The following is a 23,769-nucleotide window of genomic DNA, read 5'->3' as shown; positions in this document are numbered from 1 at the left end:
TTCCTCTGACAACATGGAAGATGGTAGAGTGTTCCGGGAGAGCAAAACGAGTGTTTTGCCGGACGGAGAGCGTATTCCCTTCTTGGCTTTATTCCCATCGTAGCACGTCTGTGCTTATTATGCTCCGGAGCTGAGCTCGGAAGTCTCTGGTATGCTTGAGGCGTCTTGTCTTTTCAGACAACTGCGTGGATTTCATCGAGGCAACGGCTCAAGTCCCTCGCTCTTGTAAATCCTCCATGCCCCGTGTGTACGTTACTCCTAGTGCGAATCTCCGACCATAGCCCTGCAGTGCTTTCCGGCTCTGGCATCGAAAGTAGTATTGTGTGGTGACAAAAGTTCTCGTGATTTTTTCCGTGGATGTATCATGAAACGACTATAACTCCACGACTACATAAGATATTCAGGAGACAGCTACGTGGTTCGAGAGCTTAAGATTGATAGGAACATACCACTTAGGTATAATTCCAATTACCGACTTTGTGGATTGGTCGTTTGGAAATTCCACTGCTGGTTGCTATGCAAAAATCACAAGAACTTTTGTCACCCCACAATACCATCGGGCAAGGAGGTGGGCTTCTTCCTTACCCACGGCTGGTAGGAACAGGATGTTGCGATACTCATGAGTGAAAAGATGTTAATCCGGTTGTCGACCTCTGCAGCGAGTTATCTCTCATCTGTCAATATAGTGTAGTTAGCATCACCGACTAATCAGTATCAACTGGTATATATTGAGAGCAAACAGACCTTCAGCAACAAGACACCACCTTTGCCACTCCTCCGCCCTATTTCCTCTCCTTTGATCGTCTCGGTGTAGTTTGTCCTTTGTGGAGCATACTTTCCATACTACCCGTAGTAGTACGCATTTATTCGTTAACTCCGGGGCTAGGTAGCCACTTCATTCTCTCCCCCACGGGTGGTTATGACATAGACCATCCGACAGCCCATGGGTAGCTTCCCGGCCTACTACGCAGCACCGCACCCATATCCTCAGCAGCTTGTGGCACCCTGTGTTCAACAGTCCGCCCCTCTTTTACCCCCCTCCCTTTCCTGTATTCCGCCATCCACCCGCCCCACCTTCTTTCACGCATAAAGACACTCTCATTACAACGCCCCACGTCTAAGGCCGCTACCTGTACCCATCCCATCCGCTGCGTGCGGCGCCTCCGCTTTGCCTCATACCACACGCGAGTGAAGTGAGTGGCCCTTGACATGGCGTAGGACAAACCCGACAGGGGGGGATATTGGGTTCGCAAGTAGTGGCAGTGGAACACACATGGGTTGGTGTGGGATGGGCTGACCTTGGGGTGTCTGAGGTTGTCTGGGTGGTAACGCGATGGCGGTGGTTGTGGTGAGCATCATCAGCTATCACTCAATCTTGGCAACAGTTCTTAGTTGGTTAATGACATGGAGTATCACCCAGACTTGGCACTTTCACAACCTCACAAAATCGGTGATGTTCTGTAATGTTCGCCCCAGCACCACAAAGCTTAAGTTTCAAACACGAGGCATCAACGAAACATCTTCATCTTTATCTTTTGACTATAACTGAATTAGTGTTACTTTCCGCCACCATCGCAGACCAGCCATCATTGCCTATCGGCACTGTTCCATTCATATTGTTGCGAGATATGTACCGACTACTTCTGGCGCTTTTAGGTACTGTCTCCTAGGTACCGATTTCAACCACCAAGGTATCTTCGGCAAGACTGACTTGCATTACGTGGTCGAATATAACGAGCCAATCCTGGTAGAGACCCTCCTCGAGAAGAATTCGGACTGCAATATGATGGACAACAATGGCAACTTGGCCTGGGACTTCGACAACTGGCACCGAGAGGAAACGTACAAGGTTCTCGCATGCATTGTCTACGAGAAGGCGAAGGAGCAGTTAAGGTCTCCTCAGCCGAGAGAGAGGGGTTGGATGGATACAGTCCGTATCACCAAGGACAGGAACGATGTCAAGGTCAAGGAGCATTTAGCTGCGTTCGCGAAGGAGTTGGAAGAATCGAAGGAATTGGAGCAATTGAAGGAATCGGAAGAATCGGTGGAATCGGAGGACGTCGATGAAGTTGAGGAACTAGAAACAGTTGAGGACTTTGGGAAAATGGGGAAGTCGGAAGAGCCGGAAGTGGTGGTTGAGGCATAAATAAGGCCTACTACCCTCTGACTAGCTATGGCAATATCTCTCTCATGTCACGTAGTTAGTTAGTCACTAGTTCATGAATAAAAATACTACTGTTATTGATATCCGCTCTTTTTTAACTACTGTCCCCATTGTAATCTCTCCTGTGCCTGAACATGTCCCAGTGAGAGACGCTCTCAACTCTTATACCTTTATTTGATTTGACATTATACATTGTAACGCGAAAAAATATCTATATTAACCACCCCTTTTTTTTTGGGGGGGGGCCGTGCTGCGTCTCGGCACCCGCGAGCTCCAAAGACGTACCTCCTAGGGCTACAACGATATTTTAACTATCTGGATGACATACTAATAACCGTAGATTAACTGTAACCAGCTGTGTACCTCCCTTGCTGGAACAGGGCTCTGTTTGCATGAAAGCTGACTCATCTGTCTCTTCCCGTTATTTTCTTTCCTGTTTTCGTTCCTTTATTTCTCTTCATTTCTTATCAGGCAAATTTTCCTTTAGAATATTGCTTTATATTCTTTATATCGTTTGAATTTTCTTTGTCATTTGTTCCAGTCAAGATATATATATGCCGGTTACATTCTCCTTGTATTTTCGGAAAATTTAATTAAAGGCTGGCTATATATAATATTTCACTTTCAAGAACCGTCTCTACTGTTTTGATAAAATGGTTTCACGGCTATAAATAGAGAGCCAAGGTGGAAAATCATATAATATCATCCGCCATAATAATAAATGCGTCTTAAATTATCATGGCTACTCGGAGGTCTTGGCAAATCTTGGCAAGCAAGATCAAAAGCAAAAATACTCTATACAACCTTTTTTTACACAACCCTTGGTCAACTCACGATATTGCCTCAAGATATTAGACCTTACAGAGCCCCCCTATCCCCCCTGTCTGCCCTAAATCTAAACCACCAAATCAAAAAATGAAGCCCCCAACCTCCAATCGCAACATCATTAACACCCTCCCCACGGAGGTTATCCAGCTCCTTGCCGGGAGGTATGACGAATCTGAGGAGCGTGCAACTCTGGCCTGGACTTCCCCAGAGATGCGGATACCCCCCTGATCGACCCGATGGTCCTTGTGTAGGTCGCCATCCGATCCCTGGACATGAAGCAGATACTTCTCGCGAAGAGATGTTCGGGGTTGATGGCCTCACCTTGGGTCTCCAATACGCAGGGTACCACGATCCCAAGGCTTGGACGACGCCAGTGTTTAGTGAAATGTCCAATGCTAAGCTGTAATTCTGTAACGTTTAAACTTGTGATATTGTAAACCGGATTCCCTTTACTTGATGGTTGATGATCTCCTCAACGCATCATGGAACCCTGCCCTATTTATACATGTTGGAACCTATACTAAGGCCCGCTATCTAATATCAACTGAGGCTAAGATAATAAAATAAGATAACGACCCTAAAATAACCCAGATAGAAAAGTGAAACAGGAATCACGGAACAGTATCCTAAGTCGAAGGATGGCGAGGAAAACGTATGATGCGTCATGATGCGAGGACGGTCGGGTAACGGAAGGATAAGGATAGAAAGGTATCGGGAAGTGTGGCAGCACGTGATGTTACCACACTAGTATTAGGCTATTGTGATTGCACGCTTACTATTGGCTATCTGACCCAGAACAGAATAGAAATGTGGCTTACAGCTGTAGGCTGTTCACTTGAAGGAAGTAGGTATAGGACAATAATATGATACAGCCTGATGGCTGGCAATTGCAAGATTCATGGTTGCGTATCGGAATCAGAATGCAGGATCGAACTATTCTGCGGCAGTTCGCTATCTAGATTATATTCGAGTCGTTATATTATTCTTGTAAGTGGGCCAAGGTTTCCTAATATTGCTAAAATCCGTTAGGACCATATGGCTGTGCAAAATAGAAATCAGTTTTAGATTATTCAAAGATTTATCGCTAGAACTCAATAATCCTTAAGGGTTCTGCTAGTGAATAAAATACTCGATATCTTCTAAAGACTGGAGAGAATCGGATGTTAGTGCAGGAAGGGTCCTGAGTACTTATACTCTGAAGGAGTCCATTTCACTGCTTCTACTTCCTTACTAAGTTTGGTGGAGCTTTCTGGCGAAAATGGAGCAATATTACCGCTACCCCGCTTCTCTCTAAACGTTAGCGGGTGCTTCCAGTTTCCGAAGGCAACAACCCTTAGTCAAAGCTTTTGTAACACCTCCAGCCTATGTTGCCATGCCACCGAGGGCCTGCATGAATGAATGACTGCTCAGGTGTATGCTTAATCGTTGCTGTAGAGCTCTTTTACTTATTGTAGACTTCTCAGGCATGGCCCCTGCCAATACCGGCGGACTCACGATGCTCAGATGATATAGCATATCGCCATCCACTCAGAGCTTCACTCTGGTTGGCCTTCTAACATTGGCGAGGCTTGGATTCGTCAGTCATTACTCCCATGAATAGATCCTGTTCCTAGCGCTCAGAATGTAGTTACTCTGACAGCTGGTAGCTAGCCACACTGCCGGTACTTGCATGTCATTGGGCAACTGGCTTCTAACAATAACTCACAGCATATAACCAGGCCCTATGTGTACTCATACGCCAGACAGTTGAAATGGATCCATTACAATTCTATTATCATAGTACTGGATAGTATGAGAAAGTGGGCCGTGACATAGGTTCCAATATGTATAAATAGGGTAGGATACTCCGTAGACTTGGAGGCATCATCAGCCAACAAGCAATGGGCATACAGTTTACAATATCACAAGTTTAAACGCTACAGGATTATCGCTTAGCACTGGCCATTTCCCCAAACAAAAAGTGCCCCTGCATAGTTCCGTTCTCCATTCTAATCCTGACACGTAACCTTGAACCTTGCAAATGCCAATCATCGAGCTGTACCATATTATTGTCCTAGCCCTACCTCCCTAATTAGAATAACCTGTAGCCATGAGCCCACTTCTTATTCTATTCCAGGTGAGAAACCCTATAGGAAGCATGCCATCACAATAGCCTATTACTAGTGTGGTAGCACTGCATGCCCCCACACTACCCGATGCCTTTCTATGCTTGTCCTTCCATTACCCGACTGTCCTCGCATCACAGCCCATCACTCATTTTCCTTCACTGCCCTATGCTCTTGAACAGTGTTCCGTGATTCCTGTAACAGCCACGCGCACGCTACACTGATACATTCATCTGGTCACCGCATCCAAAAGCGTACGCAATTGTGGAGGTGATCTTCCGGGAGCATTTCACACCTGGGGATGATAGTATCCTCGCGGCATTGAAAATGGCAATCGCCTTCGAGTGGTCCGAGATGGTGGAGCTTCTCATTGGGTTTGTTACGCAGAATCAGCTCGAGGAGGCGTTTCTCGAGGCTTGCTTATTCAAGTGCCTGGGCATCGGAAATATTCTTCTCACGCATATGAACCACGAGCAAGCTACCTACCTTTGCTGGAATATCACCAAGCGTGCGATTCGTGGTCTTGGTTGGGAGATGTTGAATAATATCTTCCGCCTTGACGCATGGGCTTACGACAGGTTCCCACTTCCTGACAGACTTCTCAATGCATTCTTCCCGATGCTACACCTCTCAGGGCTACGCTTTGGCTGCACCAGTGATCGCAGGGACCAGCTCAAGGTATGGCGGAAATTGATCAATGAGTTCGCCGACCTGAACCAGGTGGATGCAGAGCGCGCAGGGGTCCTCCCTCATCTCGCAAAGAATGGGGCGGCCAAATTCGGACGGTCGACAGCCGGGATGCTGTTTGCTGCTCGCCGGGCAGGCTATTTGATATCCTCCAAGGACGGTACAGCGGAGTCCCCGATTCAAGCTAATGAGGACCATCTAGACCAGACACGCCCAGGGAGCATGGGGGACGACACAAGCGTATCTCCTTCAGCTGAATACAGCGACGAAGAAGACACAAGCGTATCGACTTCGGAGGAGTCCAACGACGACGAAGGATCAGAGGACGGGGACAGGCCGATCTTTGAGACTGCCTACAAAGAGATGATCCGTGCTCTCCTTGAACCAGACGTCGATTCTCCCTATCACCAGCTTCGCGGGCCCCTCACCATATCCGAACAACAGCTCAATATCCAGGACATCCATGGGAAGACTGCGTTACATTACGCCATCGAAAACAAGGAGTCGTCCTTGGTGGGTGTTCTTCTAGAGAAAGGTGTCAATTGTGTCATCGAGGACAAGGGTGGCCTCTTTCCCTGGGAGCTCCCTGGCTAGGCCGCTTGCGAGGGGAGGACGCGCCTCGTATATGCGACACATAGTAATGCCGCCAAGCAGCTTAAACCCCTCATCCGGACTAGGAATAAATTGAATGGCCTTGAGGCACAGGACGAAATAGGCGTCGTCAAGATCGCTCAACGTTTGGCTAAGGTTGCAAAGTAATTGGAGTGGCAATGGGTGGAGCAGCTGGACTGACGTTCTAGGGCTAGAAATGAGTTCTGTAGGAAAAAAGAATCCTGTAACTTAGTCATCCCGGAATAGAAAAACCTCTGTTTTAATTTTGTGATCTTCTTATGATCTTCGTCTTTCATTATTTACTCTCTACAATGGTTAGACGTGCACAGACGAGCTATGGCTATTGCAATACACCCAGCACCGTCAAGGGGCGCTGTGGCGGTTGTGGCTCTCATTAGTGGTTGGTTGAGTGTTTTTTGTGTGGTCACAACCAGTAGAATCTGGTGCAATAGATTGCCGGCGCAAGAGGTCGGGTTTTAAAATATATTCCACCGTCTTCAGGTAACTTCTCGATATAGGAGTATTACTATAAAAACGCTTCGGGCGCCTTGCATCACCATACCTATGCATATATCCATATGCATGTGACCGAGTGATCTATGGTGAATTTGAACGGTTGACTGCTGCACCACCAACGAAAAACAGACAACTGAAGGATCCTAAGCCTGTTCAGGCTTTGCTATGACGGCTATCATGCGTGACCTCAAACACCCGGTGGTTGTGTCACAGAAACAACAGAACACTATTCTAGAGGTTCAGGATAGTGAGAAACACGAGTGATGGGTTCTGATGCGGGCCGGTCGGGTAACAAAAGGACAAGCATAGAAAGGTATCGGTAGTGTGGGGGCACGCGGTGTTACCACACTAGTATTATACTATTGTGACGGCACACTTACTATTGGGTGTCTCACCGAAAATAGAATAGGAAGCGGAGCTTATGGCTGTAGGCTGTTCTACTTAGAGAAGTAGGTCTAGGATAAGAGTATGGTACAGCCCGATGACTGGCAATTGCAAGGTTCATGGTTACGTGTCGGAATTAGAATGGAGGACGGAACTATGCGGGGACGCTTTTCTATCTGGGTTATCTTCGGGAGCATTATCTTATTCTATTATCGTTGTATCAGTTAGTATTAGAAAGCGGGCCTTGGCATAGGTTCCAACATGTATAAATAGGGCTGGATTCTGCGAAGACTTGAGGGTATCATCAACCACCAAGTCAAGGGAATCCAGTTTACAATATCATCAGTTTAAACGCTACAGAATTATCGCTTAGCACTGGCATTTCCCCAAACAGGTTGTCAACTGATTTGGGCGTACGGTAGCACTGCGTCACAGAACGTCACTCGTTCCGCATATGTTCCAGCGTGATCGCTGACAATCTCATTTCTTTGTCAGGAGAACAGCCCGTTATTCTAGCTCCTCATGACTACTGTATTCTTTTTCAAACCTATTTAAAGGGTGAGCTACTCCTGATCCAACCAGATAATGATATCGATAAGTAGATCATACAGGAGGTAGGTTGGGTCTCATGCCTTCACCTATAAAACTCCTATATATATATATATCTGAAAGTATACGTTCACTCACATCATACTTTGACGTAAAGGTTGTCGAAAAGGTGACTCTAGTAGCAAACTATAAATGACGTAGTCGTTTAGTAGAGTCGTTTAGGCTAAATGACTTCGTGGTTTGTATGACCACCGTTAATAAACGACGAAGTCGTTTAGATATATATATAAAATAAATTTATTTTATTATTCCTAATGCTACTGCTACTACTGCTACTGCTGCTGCCCCGCTGCTGCTGTCAATTAGTAACTTGAACTTTAATGGCTATACCAATCAACTTGAATGGGCTCGATATGACCTACCTTGACACCGTCACTGGTGATGGTGATGGTGATTCTAAGCATTGAACTACGCTAGCAAAGGGAAGAATGTAGTGGAACAGGTGGGGAACGTAGAGGGACAGGAGGGGAAAGGGGGGGGGGGGGGGGGAGCATAGGGGACAAGGAAAGGAACAGATGGGACAAGGAAAGGAACAGATGGGAAAAGTTGGGGAACGGAGGGGAACAGGTGGGGCATTGATCTAATAGGATGAACCTGATGGAATTAGGGGCGAAGGGATGATGCTGAAGACATTGGTGATAATTCTTGTGGAGGTATTTGTGTTGAGGAAGAGGAAGGCCACCCATGGTTGTGCGCCTTTTATAGCTGGCTGCTGGTTAAATTGTCATTTGGCTGAACAGTGGAAAATTCTGGTGTTAAACTGAGCTCAATTATCTTATCTGCAACCTCTTGGCAGTCCAAACGACGAAGTGATTTAGCTAAAGGACGAAGTCATTTACAGTTGTCCTCTAGAGTGAGTTCAAAACATCCAACCATCATTTGGTCTCTACCTTTCTAATATGCGTGGGATTTCAATATATTTCAGAACAAGCTGCCTTAGTCTGTTTCGAATCAGGTCTGTTTTGAGTGTCCGGAATTAATTGTGGTGGCTAACCCCAGCCTTGGCAGGTTAATCAACGGGGGGCCCACTGTTTTCTTTGCGGGTTATTCTTTGGAAGTATATCATCTCATCACCCAACACCGTGCAGCCCAAAGAATCCTCTCTCGATATACAACATTTATGTCTCAGACACGCGAAATGAGTATGCACCGCTTAGTCCATATTCCCCGCCGGAATATTATAATCACACTTCCAAATGAGGTCATTCAACTCCTCGCTGGCAAGGACGATGAGGCCGAAGAAAGGGCCACCCTCGCCTGGACGTGCGCTGAGCTCCGGGCTATTCTCCTACCTAGAACACCCCCCGCAGTTATGGTTTACGTCGCAATTCGATCGTTTGAAATGAAGAATAAACTCCTTTCTTACAGAATCTTTGGTGTTCGTGGCATCCGCATGGGACTTAGGTATGCGGGTCATGTCGACGACAACATCTGGGTGTCACCGGTGTGGGATTACACGGCGGAATTCGAATGGTCACCCCATCCAAAGTTGTACGCTATTGTGGAGATGGTTAAATATTACCACTTCCACCTACCAATCATCACATTCCTCCATCAGCACCTCACGTACGCACACGACAGCATCCTTGCCGGCCTAAAGATGGCGATTCAGGTAGATTGTTGGAAGGCCGCAGAGACCCTATTGGAGTATGGCACACAGGAGCAGCTGGGGGAGGCCGTCCTCGAGGCCTTGCGGTTCGGAACAATCAAAACAGCGGAGAATATCCTCCAGTATATGCATCCCGAAGGCGCTACCAACCTTGCGTGGGATATCACCACACGCGCTGTACGGTATATCGATCAGCAGATGCTGAGAAACATCCTCGCATGTAATGGAGAGGTTTACGGGAGGTTCCAGATCGACCAAGTCTTGATTGAGGCCTTTAAACCCCTGTTGTACCTCGCAAAATGCGTCTGCGACTCCGATATCTCCCGTATCGGTCTTCTTAGCGTCTGGAAACAGATGATCGACTTCTCTGACGTCCAGGAAGAAGATGATGAGGAATCTAACGTGCTTCACATCCTCGCCCAATACGGAGGTGATCGATACCACCGCCGGGCATCCCTCAACGGCAATCCGGACGAGCAGCTAGTCGAGCCAACACAATCGCCAGCCTTCAACACTGACGAGCGGACCATGGAATCCTCCAATCAGGCTTTGAATGGGGAGGCCTGGACAGTTGACAATAAAGTCCCAGGACAGCCTTCGCCGCAGTCAAACGAGGATGATTCGGAAGACGTGGAGGAGCTTGCGGGGGACACCGATGATGCGGAGGGTGCGGAGGGTACGGTTTTGAAAGCCTCGGAGTACGAACTCGAGCCATCCATCGAAGACACATATAGAAGCTGTTTGGGGAAATAGCCAGTGCTAAGCGATAATTCTGTAGCGTTTAAACTGATGATATTGTAAACCGGATTCCCTTGACTTGATGGTTGATGATACCTTCAAGTCTTCGGAGAATCAAGCCTTATTTATACATGTTGGAACCTATGCCAAGGCCCGCTTTCTAATACTAACTGACACAACGATAATAGAATAAGATAATGCTCCCGAAGATAACCCAGATAGAAAAGCGCCCCCGCATAGTTCCGTCCTCCATTCTAATTCCGACACGTAACCATGAACCTTGCAATTGCCAGTCATCGGGCTGTACCATACTATTATCCTAGACCTACTTCTCTGAGTAGAACAGCCTACAGCCGTAAGCCCCGCTTCCTATTCTATTCCGGGTGAGACACCCAATAGTAAGCGTGCCGTCATAACAGTATAGTACTAGTGTGGTAACACCGCATGCCCCCACACTACCCGATACCTTTCTATGCTTGTCCTTTCGTTACCCGACCGTCCTCGCATCACAACCCGTCACTCGTATTCCTCATTGTTCTAAGTCTCTAGAACAGTGTTCCGTAGTTCCTGTAACACTACTCCCCCTTCCTAGACGTCGCCCTCGACCGTTAAAACCCTTCTATGATAAAAACCCTGTGGGAAAAGTCATAGAGTATGGAAAGGTATCGAGCTTAGTCTCGCCTGTTCCGCTGTCGTTTATGAGCCCGGTCATTATCGATCGCTGGGTCTTGACTTCGCGTATGGGGTCGTATGTTCGAGGTTGGCTGGAAGTTCCCGTCTGCCAATGCCCCCTGTGGCTCGGGTGTTGCCAGTCGCTTTCGTGTATTCTGCTTTCTGGTGGGATCCGGGTCCTCACGACAGGGTCGCAGCAACATCTCGTGAAAGACGTCATGAACCTTCCATTCTACCGGAAGCTCAAGGCGGTAAGCCCGATTGCCCACCACTGCCGACACTGTGAATGGCCCTGTAAACTTGTCTGACCACTTGGAGTACCCTCCAAGGTTCCGAGTATCCAGCAAGACTTTCTGACCGATAGTGAACCGCTGTGCTGCTGGTTCTGGCTTTGACGCCATTCTGTCGAAAGTCTTCTGTAGCGTGTCTCTCGCTAACTCATGAGCCGTGATGATCTCGTCCAAGTAGTTGTTCCCATTGGCATCCAATCGTTCGATCTCTGCATCCGTAGGCCAATCCATTCGAGGGTGGAAACCGTAATTGCAGTAGAACGGCGATTGCCCAGTTGACGTATGCTTCGCATTGTTGTAGGCGTATTCGCAGATAGGTAACAGGTCCTTCCATTTCTTGCCTGTTCCTGCCGTATATGCCCGAATATACCCTTCCATGTGCTGGTTGGTTCGTTCTGTTTGGCCGTCGGTTTGCGGGTGGAATGAAGTAGAGAGTCTCCTACGAATCCCCAATCTTTCCGTGATTGCCGTCCAGAATGCTGACACGAACTGTGTTCCTCCATCAGAGACGATGCTCCTAGGAAGTCCATGAAAACGCCAGATGTCTTTGACAAATGCGTTAGCGGTCTGCTCCGCGTTGATCCCCGTCATTGGAATGAAATGAGCCATCTTCGTAAAACGGTCCACAACTACCAATACGTTACGGAATCCTGATTTCTCCTTAGGCATTTCTACTACGAAATCCATCGAGATATCAGTCCAAGGTGTGGTGGCTAATTCTAGGGGTTGAGGGAGTGACAAGTGTCTCCGACGTTGCTTGGCTCTCTGGCATACATCGCAAGTCTTGACGAAGTTGGCTACATCCGTGAACATTCCTGGCCACCAGTAGTTCCTATCGATCAACTCAAGGGTTTTATCCCTTCCTAGATGCCCCGCCACGGGTCGATCATGATGTTCCTCAATGACCTGCTTGACCGCGTAGCCCGGTACTACCCATCGACAATCGTGGGTGGGGTCATTCGAATCGGGACTCCATTCAGCGGCAGGCTCTAACTTTACGATAGCAGCCTCCGGTGGTCCAAAGATCTCCAGGTTTGAGTCAGGGAGACGTTCATCCGGAACCGTCCTCCGAACCCAGCGTCTTTCCTGTTCATACCAACCCTGTAGTGGCTGAGGCAGCTCTACGCTTGGTATGTCGTACCACTGATCCAACTGATTCCATTCCTCTTCGGGGTTACCAATCACTTCGGACCCAGTTTCTACGCTGGTCCGTGATTTTCTGACAAACTGTTCTGCGTTGAGTAGCTGTTTTACGGGCTGCTCACGCATTACTCCCCCTTCCATTGCGAACTCCGGACGCCTTGTAAGTGCATCTGGCTTGCCGTTCTTTTTCGCCTGGTCGGTAATGGATCTTGAAGCGAAAAGGTGCTATCTTCTCGGCCCATCTGGCTTGTCTTCTCGACAACTACTTGGTCGTTGTGAAATACTGCAGGTTTTGGTGATCCGAATGTATCTGGATAGGGATGTCCGTCCCTTCCAGCCAATGTCTCCAAGTCAAGAGAGCAGAAACTATTGCGAGCATCTCCTTGTCGTAGATCTCATAGTTAACCTCTGCCTCGTTGAACTTGCGAGAGTGGTAAGCTACCGGATGTAGAATACCGTCCTCGAACACCTGAGAGAGTACTGCGGCCTCAGCCCAGTCACTCGCATCAGTCTCCACAATTGCTTCGCGGTGCTTGTCATAGTGTCGGAGTATTGGAGCAGACGTAAATCTCCTCTTGAGCTCGTCGAACGCGTCTTGCTGTTCCCTGCCCCATTTCCATACGGAACCTTTCTTCAGGAGATCGGTCATAGGTCTGCAAACCTCAGAGTATCGGTGGATGAACCGTTTTAGGAAATTGGCGAAACCGAGGAAGCATTGAAGTTCCTTGACCTTGGTTGGGGCTAACCAACCTTCGATCACCTGGACTTTCTTTGGTGATACTCGGTTCCCTTTTCCTGATAGTATAAATCCCAGGAATTCTAACTCCTGTTGATACCATTCCGTTTTCTCGAGGTTTCCGTATAGCTGGTGTCGTCGCAGTCGCTCCAAAACTTCTCGTACAAGAGTCGTATGCTCTTTTCTAGTCTTCGAATACATTAAAATGTCATCCAAGTAGACTACTACGCCTTGATCTAGAAGATCCTTGAATATGGTATTGACCATGACCTGAAACGACGCAGGAGCGTTGGTCAAGCCAAAAGGCATTACCCTATATTCGAAGAGGCAGTATTTCGTTCGGAAAGCGGTTTTCCATTCTTCGCCCTTAGCAATCCTAATCAGATTATAGCCATTTTTCAGGTCTATTTTCGTGAAGTAGAGTGCTCCTTTCGTTGCGTCGGCCAGCTCATTCATAAGCGGCAGTGGATAGCGGTTCTTGATCGTGATCCCATTCAAACCACGGAAGTCGACACATAACCGAAGCTTACCATTTGCTTTCGGAACGAACAGGACGGGTGCCGCTGCTGGGCTGGTGGAGGGGACTACTTTGCCGGAGGGCAGATTTTCGTCCAAATATTCCCGGAGTGCCTTGTCTTCAGGTGGGGAGAGCGAATAGATCGGTCCCCACGGCGGCTGCTTTCCTTCCATAAGAGGAATGGTATGATCCCATTCAGAGTGGTCAGGTAGTCGAGCGGCTCCTTCCTTGGAGAACACGTCGGCGTATTCCTGAAACTCCACCGGTATAGCACTAACGAGAGCCTCGTTTACCGATGCTCTTGCCCAAAAGGGGTGTTGCTCGATCGTCGTCTGCTTCTTGGGTGACGCCCTCAACAGCCTGATGACCAGCTCTTCTGGGTCTTGATCGTATATGTCCTCGACTGATACGAAACATCCATTGACTATACAGTTGTTACTATGGAAGCTAACACTGTTGCGTCCCCAATGGATGGTTGGTTGATGCTCCTTGAGCCATCGATGTGGTATGACGAGGTCCTCTCCTGCGAACGAGCCAACCTCACAGGTGATAGCCCTATCTAGGTGGTTGCCGATGCGGAGGGAAAGAGGTTGGGTGGTGTGAGTGCCGGAGTTGGGCATAGGGGTACCATCGGCCTGTCTGATGATGAGAGGCTTTGGTCGAGGTTGAGTAGGTATTTTCGCACGGTAGATGCAGTTCCAGGACATGATCCAGTCCTCTGTGCCACTGTCCAAGAGTGCGTTGACTGTTGCGACATGTTTGGTACTAGTTGCTGGGTGGTTCCAAGAGATCTCGATCTCGAGACGAGTTTCTTGTGTGTTGGAAGACATGTTTGTATGTTGGTCTAATAAAGGGTTTGTATTGGTTCTGTGTGTGGTTTTCGATGGTTTTCTCTTCGTTGAGCGCGGGGTGAGGGGGTTTATATAGAGAGTTCGAGTGTTTTGATGAAGATCATGGTACAACACTTACGCACCAGGCGTTTCGGGGTGTAACCCCATCCTCAGAGTGTGTGTAAAGAGAATTGAATTTCCGCGCGTATAACAAAACAAATATAGAAAATCTCGTGGCCAACCCATAAAAATAACCGTAATACATAAAACCCTTGTTTCCATAGCCCAAAGTAGAAGGAAACCCGTAACGTAACATGAGATACCGAAAAAATAGAAATACCCAATCAATTTTGATCCTCCAAAGTTGTAATCCTTGCCCTAAACGCCTCATTCTGGGGGCCCAATTTCCGCTTCTTTTCACCCTCCCTTCCGTGGTCCTTTCCTCCGGAAGGATACCGTTTCCTCTTCAGGTCGGTTAACCTGACCTTACTCGTCGCCACGCAATCTTTCGCGAAGTGGTTATCTCTACCACAACGGAAACACTTTCCTTCCTTTTGCCACTTCTCCTTTTCGTCCTTGGTGACACCTAAGTCATCCGAGGCCTTGGAGTTGTGCGCTGGCACGGAGAAAGTTTTCCGAGGTGCGGGGTTGCGCGATTTTCGCCGTTCCGACTTCTCCTCATGAGATTTCACGACATCTTTGCCACGTAAGATTTCTTTCCGGGCCTTAACCTCGTGATCCTTTCGTCCGACCTTCCTAACCCAGGCTAGCCATTCCGCGAAATCCTCTGGTTCCTCGATCGCGTTCGAGAGGCGTTGTTCCAGCGAGGAGTTTATTCCTGTTAGGATCATGGATTTCATTACGATGGGTCCGACCTTCGCGTCCCATTCCAGATTCTGCATCTCGTTGATGTAGTCATCGATCATGCCAGTTTGACGGAGCCTATCCATCTTCTGCTTGGCTTGTTCTTGACTTGTTCGATTGCCGTACTGAATCCGTAATTCGTTTTTAAAATTTTCCCATGTTCCGATGCTGGGGTCTACCGATAGTCGCTCCACGAAGTTTCGCCAGAATTTTGCCGCACTCCCGGTAAGTTCCAGGGATGCCCACAGGATCTTGGTTTGGTCGTCCCACCGGACTTTCCTCTGAAGTTCAATTAAGACTTCCATTTGGTCGATCCAGTGTCGCACGTCTTCGTCGGCTTTACCGGAGAAGGGGATTTTTGCCTGTTTTAGCGTATCTCCCAGGGTGGCGCCAGGGGGGTGCATGAGATCTACCTCTTGCTGCCTGTTACGGCGTCTTCGCTCCTCCCGTCTTCTCTGTCTTCGTTCGCGTGCTCGACGATCGTCCTCTGAATCGGAGGAGCTGGATGAATCTGAGGGGATGGGCCTCGTGGTCTTGCGTGGTTTCCGCCGTTGCCGTTATTGCCATTGCCTCCCCTGCCTCCTTGTCCACTTTGCTGGCTCCTTGCCTCGGAGCGAGGGGGTACGGGGGGTTGGCTCCCTGATCCTTCCGGTCTCTCTCCGGAATTGCTAGGGGGTTCTGAGGGGGTTGGAGGGGTACTACGCCTCCGCCTCCTGAGCCTTCGGGGGCTGCTGCCGTTCTATTGGCTGCTACCCGCATCTGCTCAATAATCTCCTCCAGGTTCTTCTTAGTACCTGCGAACTGGTCTTCCATCGCAGCTTGTCTGTCCCGTTCCATCCTCTCGAGGGCAGCCATAACCTCCGCGGGTATCTGCACAGGGCCATCTTTCGGGAGTTGCTGAACGAAGTTGGTCAGCGCATTTATGCGCTGATCCTGTCGCTCCTGCCTTTCCTGATGCGCCCTAGTAGCTTCCACGATCTGCCCAAGGACTTGGCCGAGGTTGTTGGTAGCGGCGGTGGATTCCGCTCGTAGCTGAGCCATGACCTGGTTGAGCTGATTGTCGCGTTCGGCTCTGTCCCCAGCGAACTTGGCGTGGAGGTCCTCGACGATCTTGTTGGTATACTCCTGCTGCTGCCGGGTGAGTTCCCTGAATATGGAGATATCCCGCACGTGCATGCTGAGTTCCTCGATTCCGCGGCTGAGCTGTTGTACCACGGGGGCTCCTTGTCGCTGGACTTCTTGCCCAATAAGGTCGCCAAAAGGGTTCTCCACCCGCCGTTCCTCTACGTCCATGTTGGTATCCTCGTCGTCGTCCATTACCCGAGGCACCGAGGGCCTCTGAGTAGAGGATCTCTCTCTGATTGGGGTGACGTATGGGGAGAACTCCCGGTGGTCTACCTGCCGCCTCCTCGCCTGCACATAGGATTCTTCCTGCCTCGTCGATGTGAAGAGGGAGCCTATCGGCACATCTCTCTCTTTCCTGTGGCGCCTCTTCGCTTGGGTCTCTAATATACCTCGATCTCTCAAGGCGATTGAACTCTCCATGTTGTAGTCTTCCTCCGACCGTTGCTGATGAGCCCTTGACATTGCTAAGTTGCTCGAGTTTGAGCTGTGGATGCCTTCTGCACCAGGGTTGAGTAATGAACCAGGGGGCTGGATGAGCACGTCCGAAAGACCGTTGGGAGAGAGTGATCTTGATTGGGAAGAGTTCTGGGTAGTTGAGGATTTCGGGATCGTATTCCTCGAAGGTAGCGGTGGTTCCTGCTTCTGCGAAGAAACCTGAGTAGTGAAGGTATCCGCAGTATAGATGTTCGGCGCTTCCTCTTCGAACGATGAAGGATGTAGCGCAAAGGTAGTCGTTGATGGCTGCTGTTGCCACTCGGGGGTGCATATAGTACCTTGGTCTTTTCTAATAGACTAAGCGCTTATTCTTCTACTGAGAGCACGGTGACTATCCGCCACTAAGCAAAATACTCAGAGTATTGGTTTAAGCGAGTAGTTGTCTTATCGAGACTTTGGTAGTGTATGCGATAGGTAAAGAGTAAAAGTTAGGGATAAGGTACAATATAGTGTTTGATTATTATGCTTTTTACAGTGAGACTATTTGATGCCGCTACCCACATCAAAAAAGTGCAAAAGCGTTTAACAAAATAACTCCTGATCTTTGTTCTTAAAGTTCTCTTAGGTCCTCGGTGATTCCAATAGTGTATGATGATAGCAGCAAATCTGCATCGCACTATGAATACCCCCGTGCTGACTTTTCATCATCTTCGGCTACCTCGTTACAATACCCTTACTCGGTTGGCCATTCAGGCTTGTTCCTTTCACGTGATATTGTCGACCGGATTGCACCCGACTGATGGTTGATGATACCTTCAAGTCTTCGGAGAATCAAGCCTTATTTATACATGTTGGAACCTATGCCAAGGCCCGCTTTCTAATACTAACTGACACAACGATAATAGAATAAGATAATGCTCCCGAAGATAACCCAGATAGAAAAGCGCCCCCGCATAGTTCCGTCCTCCATTCTAATTCCGACACGTAACCATGAACCTTGCAATTGCCAGTCATCGGGCTGTACCATACTATTATCCTAGACCTACTTCTCTGAGTAGAACAGCCTACAGCCGTAAGCCCCGCTTCCTATTCTATTCCGGGTGAGACACCCAATAGTAAGCGTGCCGTCATAACAGTATAGTACTAGTGTGGTAACACCGCATGCCCCCACACTACCCGATACCTTTCTATGCTTGTCCTTTCGTTACCCGACCGTCCTCGCATCACAACCCGTCACTCGTATTCCTCATTGTTCTAAGTCTCTAGAACAGTGTTCCGTAGTTCCTGTAACAGAAGCATGATCCGCAGTGTCCTCGAATGCGCACAAGACGGATACGGTAACCTCACTGGCGCGCACTTTAATCATCAGGATATGTTCGGCAAGACAGCTCTCCATTGGGCCGTCAAACATCACGAACCGATCATGGTCGAGATCCTCTTGGAAAAGGGTGCCGATTGCAGCATCGAGGACCAGGGCGGAAACTTTGCCTGGGAGCTTAAGAACTGGAATGGCGACAAATTATACGTCGACCTCGCACGCACTGTGTCGGAGAAGGCGTTCGAGCAGCTTCAGACACCGTTCAAGGCTGAGGAAGAGTGGGGCAACTCGGGGTGGTTCACTAGAGAGCGGGATGACGCAAATATCATGGAGCGTTTAGGTGTGTTTGCGCAAGAACTGCAAGAATTCGGGACTGCGGCAGCTTAGCTTTGCTTCGGTGGCCGGAAATTGGGGTGTAATTGGGACAAGCAATAATCCGGTCAGATGAGTTTAGTTAGCTAGGTTTCCAATAAAGAAATGTCTTTGTGATATTATTCTTTCCTTGCCGTGCTCTGTGACTTTTGTAGTTAAAAAGTGTGTTCAAGTAGGTAGATAGAGGCGTGAGTAAGGTGTGACAAGATATTATTGAAGGAGTATCAATAAAACTATCCGGGCAACAACCAGTGTGTAGATTGCGTGCACCAACGAAATATTGAAAGTACACCAATTTTTCTCATATCAACCAACAATAACAGAGACATAGAGAAACAAAGATGGAGACTTTTATCTTCTCTCTCGTGGTTGTGAAAAAGGTTAGTGTCGAGATCTTTGTTTTCACGTCACAAGGTGTTGTTGCAACAGGTGCCAGCGTCCGGGTGGCTTTAGTGACACTCAATACCTTCTACATGAACAAGTGTCCCTCCAAACATCGACATCTACAACTACATATATCGTTCCGGAATAGCAGGGCCTTCACCGGATCTTGATAGGCGAAGTATTGCTCTCAAACACGATTTATGGTTTATTATGGCCAGAGACAAAAGAAAAAGACACCAAAATAAGCGTATGGAGTAAGTAACTCCCATGCAATCGCACCCAAAAATGGTGGAGATTACACTGAGAGCGCTTGTTCTAGGGCGTGTTTTCCGGAATCCCACATCGTTTCAGACGCGAGGAAGACCTCCGGATATACTTGGGCCCCACGGGTAAAATTTGAATTCACAGGATGCCCAAGCCACCGCCGCTTGACCCCCCGACGATATCTCAAGTGATTGCATGTCCCCGTCTGCGGCCAAAATACCACGAATTCCACAGCCCCACTTCCCCATATCATGAAAAAACAGTCCCACTAACCTAGTCTCTTGATCGGAACTGAAGTATAGGGTCTTCACCTAGTGTTTAACGCCCTCTCCGTCGCCCCCCCTCTTTCACTCTTAGGCTGTAGTGTTTATAATGGTGTTAGGATTGAAACGTGCTGATATTGTACATACTCTAGAACAACTACGTCGGAATTGTACTCTGCTCATACTTTTAAGCACCTCTTGCAGCATGGTAAAACCGGGAGTAACACTTTTGTAACTGTTGTATGGGTTAGGGTTCAGGGAAACTGTTTAGCGCCAAGTGCTGCTCTGAAGGGGAGGGAAAACAACCTTCTATGTCGCTTGTTCGGTTAGTTTAGATTGGCTTAGGGCCTATATATTATCTCTGGATCTAAACACCGTTGCCCGACCCCTGGGGTTGGTGATCCCCGGCCCTCCGGTGAGAACAACTTTGCAAGCCCGCCTCCGGCCACATAGCAACAAGGTAAAAGCATCGCGCCATCATGTTTGGGGAAATAGCCAGTGCTAAGCGATAATTCTGTAGCGTTTAAACTGATGATATTGTAAACCGGATTCCCTTGACTTGGTGGTTGATGATACCCTCAAGTCTTCGCAGAATCCAGCCCTATTTATACATGTGGGAACCTATGCCAAGGCCCGCTTTCTAATACTAACTGATACAACGATAATAGAATAAGATAATGCTCCCGAAGATAACCCAGATAGAAAAGCGCCCCCGCATAGTTCCGTCCTCCATTCTAATTCCGACATGTAACCATGAACCTTGCAATTGCCAGTCATCGGGCTGTACCATACTATTATCCTAGACCTACTTCCCTAAGTAGAACAGCCTACAGCCATAAGCCCCGCTTCCTATTCTATTTCGGGTGAGACACCCAATAGTAAGCGTGCCGTCATAGTAGTATAGTACTACTGTGGTAACACCGCGTGCCCCCAAACTACCCGATACCTTTCTATGCTTGTCCTTCCGTTACCCGACCGTCCTTCACATCACAACCCGTCACTCGTATTCCTCACTGTCCTAAGCCTCTAGAACAGTGTTCCGTAGTTCCTGTAACACATCACGCCATCGCTTCGTACTAGCAAGACTATATTTTTGCCTTCTACCATTTCGATGTCCCCGTAGCGCTCCGTCCCTGCACCTGCCCGCCGTGATTGGATCCTCTCGAGGCGAGGTTTCTTCATCAATCGGGCTGTGGGGTGTGGCCCATCGAGTTTAGCTCCTGACGCATTCCGCGTGACTTTTGCGTTAGCCGGTGGATCCTTCAGCTCGGGTACAGTGTCCAAGGACACGGGAGTCATCTGTAAAACAACGTATACAAACACTTTAGGGTTAGGGCCGATTGATCTCCCCGCCGATTATATACCTGCAGCGAGTGGCTCTGAGGAACAAATATACTGATATACTCAGAGAAAGGAAGATGTCTGCACGACGCGACGACCCCTGACCACCTTATCTGAAACGTTGTGTTGGGACCACGGAATCAAAAGCCAAAAGGCACTCTGCAAATAAACCAAGGAGCCTTGCGGAGATAGGAAATACCCTTAAACACAGAAATAAACAACCTGTGTTGGTTGCGAGACAGACAAAACATAGATACTGTGTGAAATTACACTGGAAACCAATGGAAATACCTCACAGGCAGCGAATGTTCTAGAACGGCTTGGAATAGGGCGATTTCTAGCAAACAAAGGAATATTCTACCGTATTCTGCATGATTCTGCACACTACCAACGGTCGGGTTCATTTACTTCAGATCCGAACTTCGGTATGGTTTCGGGTAGCAATAGGGCTGCACTGCGGTCATGGATTCTCACTTGACTAAAAGGTATCTGATTACAAGAATAATGGATTTGTTGCTTGATGACTCATTCTTCGATAGCACTGAACTGATACTCTGTGACCTTTATCAAGGGATTTAGTGACTAGCGCTCGAAGTGTAGCGATTCTCGTGGTGCCTTCACTCCTTTTCTTCGATTTTCGATCTCACGCTTCGGAGTTGATAATGGCACCCCTGGCTAGATCGAAAAATCATCCATCAATGGCTTGTTTGTTAGCTAGATCCGTTTCTAGCTGTTTCCTTCGATGCTGCCGATAGGAAGTTTGCCGATAGGAAGTTTGCCGATAGGAAGTTTGCCGATAGGAAGTTTGCCGATAGGAAGTTGGCTAGATTTAGCCGACTCTAGGCCCGATATTTCGCCGCCCCCAGGGTTAGGGTTTAGTGCCCAGGACTAGGTTTCCCCGCCCGCGGGGTTAACACTCTGTCCCCCCCCCCGCGGCTGATGCGGTGATTTGGCCGCCATACCCTAACCCTATGCGTCGGGCAGTGATGCCAAGACGCGTAAGGCCAATGATGGCTAGTATATATATCCCCTTCCTCCCCCTCTCCTCCCTTTCCTCTACACATCACTCCTCTAAGCACCAAGCGTACTCTGACTTCGATATCCTTCAAAGTCATTGTCTTAATTCTTCATCGGCTCTTGCTCGTCTTTGCCTTTGTCAACTGCTTAATCAACGCCTGATCGGACTCCTCGCTATGCAGTCCTCAGTTCAGATGTCCCCTAGGAACATCATCATCACACTCCCCACGGAGGTGATTCAACAACTCGCTGGGCACGATGACGAAGTGGAGGAACAGGCCACTCTGGCCTACACCTCCGCGTCCTTGCGTTCGATCCTCATCCCGCGGACGAACAGCATCGTCTCCGCCTATGTGACGATTCGGTCGTTCGAGCTCAAGAACATCTTCCTGGTTCTCAACCAGTTCGGCGGTGAGAACTTCAGGAATGGACTTAAGTATGCTGGCCACGCCGAGATGTCCTGCTGGTTCCCTCCACCGCCGACCTATGCCAGGACACTCCCCTGGGAGTTCCCCACCGAGACCTACGCGATTGTCAAGCTCATCGTCGAGAACGAGCGCGTGGTCTATAACCTTGCACGTAAGTATCTAACTCCCGGTCACGAAAGTATTCTTGCTGCTCTCAAGGCCACTGTCAACATTGACAGCTGGAATGCCGCCAATGATCTCCTAGAGTACGCCACTGAGGGGCAGTTCATGCAGGCATTCACTTACTCTTGCCTGTTCCTGAACACGAACATGGCGATTGAGTTCCTCGATCTTGTCGATAGCGACCACTGGGAGGATCTGACCACACCCTTGATCGAGTGCGCAATCACTACATTCAACGGGCCCATGGTTGATCTCCTCATCGATGGAGATGCAGATATTCAGGATAAGTTCCAGTATAGTATCGATGAGGCGAACTCAACATTCCCTCTGTCTTGGCTTTCGAAATGGGGTTTTGCTAACTATTATGGGCATGCTGACTTTGTTAGGATCTGGAACAGATTGATCTCGCGCCGCGCGGATGTTCATACGACTGATCTTGATGGGCGCACTGTTCTTCACCACCTCGCGAGACATGGACCTCATCGCAGCCGCAACCGCAGGAACACCGCGACTTTCAATCCCCAGATGACCCCGATCGGCGAAGCCTATAGGTCGATGATCCTCAGTGTCACCGAGTGCGAACGCAATGCGAATAATGAATGGGTTGGAACTGATCTTAATGCGCAAGATTGCTACGCCAGAACTGCCTTGCACTATGCGATCGAGTTTCACGAACACATCATGGTCCAGATTCTGCTGGAAAAAAATGCCGACTGCAACATTTTAGATGAGGACAACTTCAAGGCTTGGCAGGTCGAGAGCTGGAACGGTGATGAGAAGTGCCGATTTTTGGCGAAGGATACTTATGTGAAGGCTTTGGAGCAGCAGGGATTAGGATCCAATTCGGCGGAAATGGAGAGCAACATGCAGAGGGCTACGGCCGAGATGTGGGCGAGATTTTCGATGGAATTGCAGGGACTTGAGATTCAAGAAGATTGAGATCAGTGATTTTTCATTGGCTAGAACTCTCTTCGCTGGAAATGATTATGGAACTGTTTTACTATTGACTGACATTTCTTTGGCAATGATTTTATTACGAAACGAATTTACTTCCTCTTTTATCATAGAATAGTTTTCTTTGGCAATACATGGTCGACGAGATGAAAGCAGCGAGTTCTTTTTGAAAGATAACCCTTGGGTTGTCCAGTAGGTCCGAATGGGATGCCCTTCTCGTCGAACATTTTCTTCCTCTTTTATTATATATAGAATAGTTTTCTTTGGCACTGACGACGAGATGAAAGCAGCGAGTTCTTTTTGAAAGATAGCCTTTGGGCTGTCCAGTAGATCCGAATGGGATGCCCTTCTCGCCATTACAATGCGCTTCCCTATTTTCTTGTAGTCATTCTAATTTAATAG

At 48.4% G+C, this 23,769-nt stretch overlaps 5 protein-coding genes across 5 annotated transcripts; all 5 read left to right on the top strand.

Annotated features, from left to right (window-relative positions):
- Positions 1 to 1,783: 1,783 nt before the first annotated feature.
- LAJ45_03567 (uncharacterized protein) lies at positions 1,784 to 2,146 on the top strand (the record flags this gene model as incomplete). Its single annotated transcript, XM_046113152.1, has 1 exon — positions 1,784 to 2,146. The coding sequence occupies one exon, from the start codon at positions 1,784 to 1,786 to the stop codon at positions 2,144 to 2,146; it is 363 nt and encodes a 120-aa protein (XP_045973445.1).
- Positions 2,147 to 5,424: 3,278 nt separating this feature from the next.
- LAJ45_03566 (uncharacterized protein) lies at positions 5,425 to 6,378 on the top strand (the record flags this gene model as incomplete). The annotated part of the gene is made up of 1 exon (XM_046113151.1): positions 5,425 to 6,378. The coding sequence occupies one exon, from the start codon at positions 5,425 to 5,427 to the stop codon at positions 6,376 to 6,378; it is 954 nt and encodes a 317-aa protein (XP_045973444.1).
- Positions 6,379 to 9,043: 2,665 nt separating this feature from the next.
- LAJ45_03565 (uncharacterized protein) lies at positions 9,044 to 10,267 on the top strand (the record flags this gene model as incomplete). Its single annotated transcript, XM_046113150.1, has 1 exon — positions 9,044 to 10,267. The coding sequence occupies one exon, from the start codon at positions 9,044 to 9,046 to the stop codon at positions 10,265 to 10,267; it is 1,224 nt and encodes a 407-aa protein (XP_045973443.1).
- Positions 10,268 to 18,161: 7,894 nt separating this feature from the next.
- Positions 18,162 to 18,569, top strand: LAJ45_03564 (uncharacterized protein; the record flags this gene model as incomplete). Its single annotated transcript, XM_046113149.1, has 1 exon — positions 18,162 to 18,569. The coding sequence occupies one exon, from the start codon at positions 18,162 to 18,164 to the stop codon at positions 18,567 to 18,569; it is 408 nt and encodes a 135-aa protein (XP_045973442.1).
- A 3,430-nt stretch (positions 18,570 to 21,999) lies between these two features.
- LAJ45_03563 (uncharacterized protein) lies at positions 22,000 to 23,352 on the top strand (the record flags this gene model as incomplete). The annotated part of the gene is made up of 2 exons (XM_046113148.1): positions 22,000 to 22,706; positions 22,800 to 23,352. 2 exons carry the CDS (start codon positions 22,000 to 22,002, stop codon positions 23,350 to 23,352), a joined length of 1,260 nt encoding a protein of 419 aa, XP_045973441.1.
- Between the last annotated feature and the right edge of the window lie 417 nt (positions 23,353 to 23,769).

Source organism: Morchella importuna (assembly GCF_003444635.1).
Source record: "Morchella importuna strain M04M26 chromosome Unknown Morimp01GS008, whole genome shotgun sequence".
Taxonomy (NCBI): Eukaryota; Fungi; Ascomycota; class Pezizomycetes; order Pezizales; family Morchellaceae; genus Morchella; species Morchella importuna.
This window is presented reverse-complemented; position numbering and strand designations above follow the sequence as displayed.